We start from the raw sequence: 11,108 nt of genomic DNA on the forward strand, positions 1-11,108 counted from the left end.
GGGGGTCAAATATGGCTCTTTCAACAGTTTGGGTTGCCAACCCTGAGTCACTACGAGATGTAAGTCGTACTATTGCTACGAGAAAAAAAAGTCGCATTATTACATAGGGTAACGTAGCTGTAATCAGCAACGCATTTTACATACATGTACCGTAGCTGAGAGCTATAACATTAGCCTAGCTAATGAAATATTTCAAATATATCTTTGTTATGGTTCTTTTTGGGGGGAAAAAATAATGAAAAAAAAAAAAAAATTCGCCGTGGCACGACATGGTGTGGCTGTCCGACTCCGATGCAGCCCACCACCACAGTTTCGAAAAATCCTATGGTCAGAGAGCCTCCCACCACAGTCTCCTAAAATCCTGTGGGAAACACTGCAGCTGCACATAAACACTCATATATGCCTAAAGGAGGTGCCTGTTTTGGTTTTAGGTCGCTTGAGGCTTTAGTTTTGAAAATATTTGAATTTTAAGTGTTTATAAATAGGCCCCTTACGGATGCCCAGTTTCCCGTCAACTGATGTTGAAGTATATGAAAAACTAAAAAGTTATAATTAGGGCTGTCAAAATTGTCGCGTTAACGGGCGGAAATCAATTTTTCTAGATTAATCACATTAAAATATTTGACGCAATTAACGCACAAATGCCCCGCTCAAACAGATTAAAATGACAGCAAATTGAAATGTGTACCTGTTGTGTTTTTCGGAGTTTTATCGCCCTCTGCTGGCGCTTGGGTGCGACTGATTTTATAGGCTTCAGCACCCATGAGCATTGTGTAAGCAATTATTGACATCAACAATGGCGGGCTACTAGTTTATTTTTCGATTGAAAATTTTACAATTTTTATTAATACGAAAATATTAAGAGGGGTTTTAATATAAAATTTCTATAACTTGTACTAACATTTATCTTTTAAGAACTACAAGTCTTTCTATCCATGGATCGCTTTAACAGAATGTTAATACTGGTAATGCCATCTTGTTGAGTTATTGTTATAATAAACAAATACAGTACTTATGTACCATTTGTTGAATGTATATATCCATCTTGTGTCTTATCTTTCCATTCTAACAGTAATTTACAGAAAAATATGGCATATTTTATAGATAGTTTGAATTGCGATTAATTACGATTAATTTTTAAGCTGTAATTAACTCGATTAAAAATTTTAATCGTTAGACACCCCGAGTTATAATATGTCTTACTGTAGAAGTGGGGTGTCAAAACTACAGGGCCTGGGATAACTGGTCCGCAGCAAATGATGAAAATATCATTAAGTATTTCTCGCACAAGCAGCATGATCTCAGCCTACATTCTATTGAACTTCTTGCCATCAACACTAGATGGAGCTAGTCAGTTAAACATAAATATTGACCGTTTGTCTACTCTTTCCTCGCAGTCCATTTCGGGGGTGCAGCGTGAAGTCACCCGTCAGGCTCAGTCGCTGCTGTCCTTTGAGCGTCTGCCTGAGGTCCACCTACGGCGAGGCCGTCGGGGCGAGAAGCCTTGGCTGTGGTTCTCCGCGGCGGGGTCCCTCGTGGGCCGCGCCGTTATGTTCGCCATCTTCAAGGGTAGTGTGCACGCGCACACCCTCAACATGGCGGGCGAGGACTGCGTCAAGGTGGCGGGCATCCTCAACAACGCTTTCTACCTAGAGGAGCTCCACTTCACGGTAGAAGGTCGGGATACGCACTACTTCGTCAAGCCGGGGCTACCCGACAACGACCTGGCCACCCTGCACCTGACCAGCGGTCACAAGACGTTAGAAAATGGCGTCAACATCAGCGTGTCGCAGTCCACCACCGTCATGGACGGACGCACGCGCCGCTTCGCCGACGTGGAGGTGCGCACCGGAGCATTGGCGTTGCACGTACGCTACGGCGCCACCGTAGACGAGGAGAAGGCCCGCGTGACCGAGCTGGCCCGTCAACGGGCCTTGGCGGGTGCCTGGGCGCGCGAGCAGAGGCGTTTGCGCGACGGTGAGGAGGGCGGCCGGCCGTGGACGGAGGGCGAGAAGCGGCAGCTGCTGAGCGGGGGTAAGGTGCTCGGCTACGACGGCTACTACGCCCTCTCCGCCGAGCAGTACCCCGAGCTGGCGGACAGTGCCGACAACATCCACTTTCTGAGGCAAAATGAAATCGGGAAGAGGTAACAGAACGTTAAGGAGACGTGACTGCTCATGTTGTACGCCACTCGCAAAAAGTTGGCTCTTTATTTTAGGATAAACCTCAAATGCACTACAATAATGAGCCCGTTTATCACTGCAGATAATGTTCCAGACCTGCCCGCAAGAGAGTGGTTCCTTGACTTGTAGGTTCAATTCTATCTGTGACCAAGCTCATGACTCAATGTTCTTCTGCAGTGTATCCCTGCATATTTGCGGCTCGGAACCTGAAACCCTGATAGCTGATTTTATTTTTTTGGGATGGTGTGCGGTTAAAATCTTTGCTTTTCCAACAGAAAATACAAAGGCACTTTTGAGGAGAAATTCAATACATTTTCACCACAGCAAACTATTTTGATGGCGCGTTTTAAAACATTTTCACCTAAAGATTGTTCAAATTCTCTCTCTTCTGATTTCCGTACTTCATGATGAAGGCAGACTGATTATATTTGTTATTTATCAACATATGTTATGTTGATTTGCAAACATCTGGTTTTAAAAAACATACATTTGCATAGTACAGTGGTACCTTGTCATACAATCGCTTCGACACACGATCTTCTCGACCTCCAACGTCAAATTTGACTCGCCATTTGTTTCTACATCCGACGGCATGCTCGAAATACGACGATTTATGACATCGCCGCAGTTTCTTTGTTTTCCCGCAAGAGGGTCGCACGGCGGATTTTCTTGTGAGTGAAATCAACATGGGTTGCAAGAATGCTAGTGCGGGTGGTGAAAAAAGGAAAAAGGTGACGCTTACCATAGAAATGAAGATGGAAATGATAGAAAAAAATTAGGGCTGTCAAAATTATCGCGTTAACGGGCGGTAATTAATTTTTTAAATTAATCACGTTAAAATATTAACCTCAATTAACGCACATGCCGCACTCAAACAGATTAAAATGACAGCACAGTTCAATGCCAATTTGTTACTTGTGTTTTTTGGAGTTTTGTCGCCCTCTGCTGGTGGTTGGGTGTGACTGATTTTATGGGCTTAAGCACCCATGAGCATTAATTATTGACATCAACAATGGCGGGCTACTAGTTTATTTTTTGATTGAAAATTTTACAAATTTTATTAAAACGAAAACATTAAGAGGGGTTTTAATATAAAATTTCTATAACTTGTACAAACATTTATCTTTTAAGAACTACAAGTCTTTCTATCCATGGATCGCTTTAACTGAATGTTAATAATGTTAATGCCATCTTGTTGATTTATTGTTATAGTAAACAAATACAGTACTCATGTACCGTATGTTAAATATAGATATCCATCTTGTGTCTTGTCTTTCCATTCCAACAATAATTTACAGAAAAATATTGCATATTTTACAGATGGTTTGAATTGCGATTAATTACGATTAATTAATTTTTAAGCTGTAATTAACTCGATTAAAAATTTTAATCGTTTGACAGCCCTAAAAAAAAAAATATGAGCGTGGTGTGCGCGTCCGTGAACTGACTCCCACAATAACGCCGTAGAATGTCTACGATCTTGAATGTCCTTCTCTGACGTCCGTTCGCCAGTCTTTATAAGTTAAAGTGACAATTATTAGTATTATATAAGGGTGTAACGGTACATGTATTTGTATTGAACCGTTTCGGTACGTGGTGCTCGGTTCGGAACGGAGGCGTACCGAATGAGTTTCTGACGTAATGTAACCCTTTTCGAGGCTGTGAGTCGATCGGGTTACAGTTTCTTTGTGTAGATTATATTTAGTCCGTGTTCTCTACTATAATGAGGACCAACACGGTAGGACAGTATAACCCAGAAATGTCAATGGCACGACAACGTGGCCGCCGCGAGAACGCAGAGAAACGCGGGCGTTAAAGTCAATCAGCCAATGCACACCAGTCGCAGTGCGGCCGCGTGTTAGACGCGTCCCAGAAGCGGCTCAACACGACGCACGCGAAAAGAATGGCAGAGTTTATTATTTGACGCGAGACGCGACCCTCCTGCGTCAATACTACTACCGGTAGCAAGGATCGGGCAGACCGGAAGTCACTCGTGTAAAAATACGGTGGATCCGGTCGATTTTCAAACTAATATGCAATCGTAACCCACTGTTTGAGTCTGTCCAATCTCTTGAGTGGTAGATCAAGGCACAGTTGACTTGTCTTTGTTGATTTACTGCTGTCTTCTCTGCTATAATGATAACCAACACGGCCCCGTGTTCAATACAAAACCCTCCTACCACAACAAAACAAGTAGGAACTATATTCACATTGGAACTAAAGTTATACAACATAAAATTTACAATATAAATGAATACTACATCACATTGGTAAAATATAAACACATAATAAAATAAATTATAGCCCATTTAAATAAAATACATTGAAATTAGCCAAAACACCTGTAATTAAATAATACGAATAATACACAGATCCTGCTTACACAATTAAATGCATTAATTTCTGTGTGGCGCTTTAACTAGAGAAAATTCACCAACAAAGCTTTTGAAAACCGTTCATGAGAAAAAAAAATTATTCATTGAGGCATTTCATTTGTAAAATACATGTTAAAATCTTTGTCATTGGGATTGCATTTCTCTTAGGATAGGACTTCTTTTTCTTCTTTCTTTCAGAAAGAAAGCTGACCAATACGCGGGGTCTGAAATTGTTGTTGGATTATCTTTAAATACCCGCTACTTTTTGAGCAGAATTCTAGCTTTGTATAGGCTAATGTTCCTATTGTTGAAAGCACAAAGGTGAGAAATAAACAACTAGCACATTTATATTTTGCATTTTGTCTTCTTACAGTACTGAAAATGAACCGAACCGTGACCTCAAAACCAAGATTTTTGTGTACCGTTACACCCCTAGTAATATAACATCGCCAAAAAAATCGCCAGCTTTGTCAGGTTGTTAATCATTTATTTCAGAACTTGTGCAACACAACACGTTTACTGTCCGCCGCAGCATTATTACAGGTATTATTATTATTATTATTATTCCTATTATTCATATTATTATTCCGATTTTTATTTGTAACTTTTTTTTTTTTTGCTCTGTGTAATTACTATTTTCAATAGTACCAGGAGTATTTATTAAGGGTTTAGTGTAGATTTTTGGGCTGTGGAATGAAATAATGGAATTATAATGTATTCTTATAAGGAAATCTTGCTCGACATACGACCATTTCGACTTACAAACAAGGCCCTGGAACGAATTGAATTCGTATGTAGAGGTACCACTGTATTTTGTGTTGCACTACTATCAGTACCGATACGGCACTGAAACGACGATATCGATATTGGGCAGTACGAAGAAATAACATGCCATTGCTGTGCAATATGTACTTTTTGAGATCTTAGTTTCCAACCAGCATTCACCGTTCCTAAAACCATGAGAGACGTCCAAACATGTGGTGTCCAGTCATCTTTCGACTGCGAATTAAAATGACGTAATCACTATTAGGTGTCCAATCCATTTGAACTGTCCACAATTTGATATCTTTCGCCGTCAATGGCAGACAATGAGTTAAGCAGTATCTGACCAAGCAGTGATAGCAAATACAGGTAGTCCCCGGGTTACGATGGGCCCGACTTTCGGGATTTCCACTTTTCGACGCCTGAGTCTCGTTTTTATGTTGGATTTTTTTTTTTTTTTTTGTGATGCATGCTTTTATTTTGGCACAGGAAACGTAGAACAGGAAGCGAGCGCATGTACAGACACGCCCCTCCCACACACGCACACAGAAAGCTGCCGAGTGACAAAGGTGCGCATTCGTTGCTTGTGAAGCATCCAGAGGCGACGGCCGTGTAAACCCCCCCCCACCCCCCTTTTTTTTTTTTTTACTGTTTATTGTGCGTTTTCAATTGTGGTGAACTACTTGGGGCGAGTTTCTGATTTTTGCTGACGTGTGGATGCCAACTGATACATGCAAATCATTTGTTACTGCTGTATCAGCAGCTACTTGTAAACACAACTTTGATTTGCTGTTACTGAAGATGAGACTGAGATTTCATTTTAGTTTTGTTCTGCAAGTGGTGATGTCATGAGCAGCTGAATAAAGTCAGCAAACCACACAGACGTCTGACATCGTCATTTCAGAGTTTAGCTCACTGTCTAGCAAGGGCGTAGGGACATAACACTAGCAACTTTTCAGGATGCTGAAAATTTTCCCACCAACTTTTAAACATTATATAATGATTTGAGGTATATAGGTAATTGTAAAGACAGTATTGACCCTACCATTATTAAGTGAATTACAGTACTTTCATTATGCGCAGACTTTCATTGACCCCTTTACACTAGCTGAATGTTTTCCCCTAAAACGCATGTTTAATTGGCTGATGACTTGACACCCCACACACACACATGCGCATTCACAGCCCTGACCGAAATACAACATGCCGCCTCCTCCGCCCTCTTTGAAAACGACGGCTATTAGAAGTTTCTTCCCTCCAGCAGCAGCCCTGTAAGTAATGTAAACAGACGTCAATGTTGTGAAGGTGGGGAACACATCACTAATTTTGCTACTGAAGTCTGACCTGCATCAGAGTTAGCATAACATTCTTTGAATTTCTGGAACTCTGGAAGGAAGCTGCTTTGAGAGAAATATTAATATTAGGGCTGTCAAAATTATCGCGTTAACGGGTGGTAATTAATTTTTTAAATTAATCACGTTAAAATATTTGACACAATTAACGCACATGCCCCGCTCAAACAGATTAAAATGACAGCAGTGTTATGTCCACATGTTAGTTGTGTTTTTTGGTGTTTTGTCGCCCTCTGCTGGCGCTTGGGTGCGACTGATTTTATGGGTTTAAGCACCATGAGCATTGTGTAATTATTGACATCAACAATGGCGGACTACTAGTTTTTTTTTTTTTTTAATTAAAAATTTTACAAATTTTATTAAAACGAAAACATTAAGAGGGGTTTTAATGTCAAATTTCTATAACTTGTACTAACATTTATCTTTTAAGAACTACAAGTCTTTCTATCCATGGATCATTTTAACAGAATATTAATGTTAATGCTATCCTGTTGATTTATTGTTATAATAAACAAATACTGTACTTATGTACAGTATGTTGAATGTATATATCAGTCTTGTGTCTTATCTTTCCATTCCAACAATAATTTACAGAAAAATATGGCGTATTTTATAGATGGTTTGAATTGCGATAAATTACGATAAATTTTTAAGCTGTGATTAACTCGATTCAAAATTGCAATCGTTTGACAGCCCTAATTAATATTAATGTTAATTAAACTGTAAAAAATGTAGTGAACCAAGGTTTACCACCTTCTCCCCAGTTTTTTAAAAAAAATTTTATTTATGTGGTCTTAAAGCAGCCCATAGGAGCTTTCATTTTTTGTTGAGTTTGGCTGTGCTAGTGAACAAAAAGCAGTAGTGTTTTACTAGAAGGAAGGCTCCATTTTTTAATTTTTTGTTAGGGTAAGGGTTATCGTCCCTACCAATATTAAGACCAAACCTACGCCCTTGCTGTCAAGCTAGGACTTAGCTCCAACGTCTTGGCGAGGACAGTACAATGACGTAAAATACATATTTTTGGATAGCTTTTTTTTTTTTTTTTTTTTTTTTATTTAGAGGATTTTTTGAGGTATTTAAAGGGTTAATTCCAACTTGCATGGAAATCATCGCCAGCCCAGGAACGCGTTCGTGAAACGGGGACTACCTGTACTTTACATTCGAGTATGCAGTAATTTAGTATTAAAAAGTGGAAAAAAATGTTCATATTTTCAGACAATATGATATCGGTACAGTATCAACGTGGTGTCGGAATGGGTATTGGTGCAACACTGCTCACCCATTGCTTTTCACTTCCCTAGAGCACAGTTTATTTGACCATCACTCGTATCTCAATTCTTTCCTCCAAATGAACAAACAACCACTTGTGGATCAAGAAACTCTGAGTCAATTACGAGAGTATGTGAAAAGGACTTTTTGGCAACAGACAAATCCGGAATCCCTAACTTTTTGTGAGTTGTGTATGTTCCTGATGGATGTTTTTGTAAACAATCAAAGAATTTAAGAGTGAAAATCCAATTGATAAACGCAATGCTGTGCATTGCGATCCAAAGGGGTAGGGGGACTTTGAAAGTCACTGAGCCTTAACACGGGCAATTACAGGTCAGTTCCTCTGTAGCACAAAAAGCCTTCTGGACTCTCAAGAGGAGCAATAGTGAAGGAAGTGACCTGTTTTTTCTGTTGTTTTTTTTTAACGGCCCGAGCACGTCGTGGTGGTGCGTAAGGCCCTTTCAGAATCATTGAATGGATGACAGGCCTTTTGGGGTGGGATGTGCAACCATGCCTGAAAATCTACATTTTGCACACCCTGGTGAAAATGTATCTAAGGGGTTCCCAACACAACTCATTCTGTAATACCCCCTGAAAAGTTTGGGGGAAAAAAACTAACAGCGGTTTTAATTGGAATTAATGAGAGTGAAAGGGTCAGTCATTGTTTTTGAATCTAGCCTTTTCGGCAAATTCAAAGTTTGATAATGATTTGGAAGATTTTTGAAAACTTTCTCTTTCAAGCAGTTATTGTGGGTACATTTTCAGGGCTTGTATTAGGTATTCCGCCCAAAATGGTACCAGAGGCATCCCAGACACAAGGGATATGCCAAATTGTGTTTTTGTTTCGTTTGTTGTTGTTTTTTTTTGCCTGCACCACGTAATGTGGGCAGAGCACGGCGTGATTGTTCGAAAATGGGTTTGCGGGGGGCCCGCTCATCGCTACTCGTGGCTCTAATGATGTTTTTAGGTTGTTCTTTTCCCTCGTTGTTAGTTTGTTTACACAACGTCCGGCTTCACTGCAGTTATTGTATGACCAGGAAATGTTTACATTGTGCGCACTCGTGTCTAGCGGGGCACATTACAGTATATGTCATCGATGGGCAAAGCAAATGTTTGTTTTTAAATCACCCCGAGGAGAAAAAAAAAAAAAAAAAAGAGGAAAAAAAACTCATGTATACAGTATGACATTTAGCACTTGTAAAACTTCGACATGTGTTTGATGCTTTGAAAAAAAACAAACTGTTTCCATGTTTAAATAGAAAAATGTTCATTGTGGGCGAGGTGAAAAAGGGAGAAAGGACTCTAATGGACTCCTCGGGCACCCCAGGGGCACCCGCTTTTGTTAATGGTAAAACTACCAGTAATTTATGTTTGTGTTTATACATAACTAATAAAGTACAGATTTTGGATGGTCTCTTTGCATATTTCTCCTTATATACAGTAAAAGCAACCGAAAGCAAAATTCTAGGCCAAAACCGAATATTGGAAACACTTGGCTGAAAAGCCGAATAATACATGTGTATACAATTCATTTTTTAATTTCATTTTTCAAAAATTATTTTGTTTCATTATTTCCCAACAAATGCCATTTGCTTTGGCCTTTTTTAACCTGTCCAGTTCAGCTGCTTGACACAGAGAATGGAAATCTGAGTATCCGATTTGATTGAACGGTTTTAATGTATCACATTGGAGCAGGACTGTCAACAGACTTGCAGGGGCCCGGGGACATGAGACCATTATAGGGCGATGACAGTGTACATTTTCTAATTATTTAATTTGAGATGGACAGTTAAATTTGAAAGACCGTAATGTGATGTGACACAATATACAGTGGGGAAAATAAGTATTTAGTCAACCACTAATTGTGCAAGTTCTCCCACTTGAAAATATTAGAGGCCTGTAGTTGTCAACATGGGTAAACCTCAACCATGAGCGACAGAATGTGGGAAAAAAACAGAAAATCACATTTTTTGATTTTTAAAGAATTTATTTCCAAATTAGAGTGGAAAATAAGTATTTGGTCACCTACAAACAAGATTTCTGGCTGTCAAAGAGGTCTAACTTCTTCTAACGAGGTCTAACAAGGCTCCGCTCGTTACCTGTATTAATGGCACCTGTTTTAACTCATTATCGGTATGAAAGACACCTGTCCAAAACCTCAGTCAGTCACACTGCAAACTCCACTATGGCCAAGACCAAAGAGCTGTCGAAGGACACCAGAGACAAAATTGTAGACCTGGGAAGACTGAATCTGCAATAGGTAAAACGCTTGGTGTAAAGAAATTCACTGTGGGAGCAATTATTATAAAATGGAAGACATACAAGACCACTGATAATCTCCCTCGATCTGGGGCTCCATGCAAGATCACACCCCGTGGCATCAAAATGATAACAAGAACGGTGAGCAAAAATCACAGAACCACACGGGGGGGACCTAGTGAATGACCTACAGAGAGCTGGGACCACAGTAACAAAGGCTACTATCAATGTGCACAACAATGCGCCGCTAGGGACTCAAATCCTGCACTGCCAGACGTGTCCCCCTGCTGAAGAAAGTACACGTCCAGGCCCGTCTGCAGTTCGCTAGAGAGCATTTGGATGATCCAGAAGAGGACTGGGAGAATGTGTTATGGTCAGAGGAAACCAAAATAGAACTTTTTGGTAGAAACACAGGTTCTCGTGTTTGGAGGAGAAAGAATACTGAATTGCATCTGAAGAACACCATGCCCACTGTGAAGCATGAGGGTGGAAACATCATGCTCTGGAGCTGTTTTTCTGCAAAGGGACCAGGATGACTGATCTGTGTAAAGGAAAGAATGAATGGGGCCATGTATCGAGAGATTTTGAGTGAAAATCTCCTTCCATCAGCAAGGGCATTGAAGATGAGACGTGGCTGGGTCTTTCAGCATGACAATGATCCCAAACACACAGCCAGGGCAACAAAGGAGTGGCTTCATAAGAAGCTTTTCAAGGTCCTGGAGTGGCCTAGCCAGTCTCCAGATCTCAACCCCATAGAAAATCTGTGGAGGGAGTTGAAAGTCTGCGTTGCCCAACGACAGCCCCAAAACATCACTGCTCAAGAGGAGATCTGCATGGAGGAATGGGCCAAAATACCAGCAACAGTGTGTGAAAAGCTTGTGAAGAGTTACAGAAAATATTTGGCCTCC

General features: G+C 40.4%; 1 protein-coding gene across 2 annotated transcripts in view; it reads left to right on the forward strand.

The window, feature by feature from the left end:
- Positions 1–10,761, forward strand: part of si:dkey-237h12.3 (teneurin-3) — a 649,923-nt gene extending 639,162 nt beyond the window's left edge. For both annotated transcript variants that reach the window (XM_057849309.1, XM_057849310.1), the window contains one exon: positions 1,398–10,761. In XM_057849309.1, coding sequence (XP_057705292.1) covers positions 1,398–2,150 — 753 coding nt within the window. In that variant the 3' untranslated portion in view covers positions 2,151–10,761. The remainder of the gene's footprint in view (positions 1–1,397) is intronic.
- The last annotated feature ends 347 nt before the right edge of the window (positions 10,762–11,108 follow it).

Source organism: Corythoichthys intestinalis, chromosome 11, assembly GCF_030265065.1.
Source record: "Corythoichthys intestinalis isolate RoL2023-P3 chromosome 11, ASM3026506v1, whole genome shotgun sequence".
In the NCBI taxonomy this organism is placed as follows: domain Eukaryota; kingdom Metazoa; phylum Chordata; class Actinopteri; order Syngnathiformes; family Syngnathidae; genus Corythoichthys; species Corythoichthys intestinalis.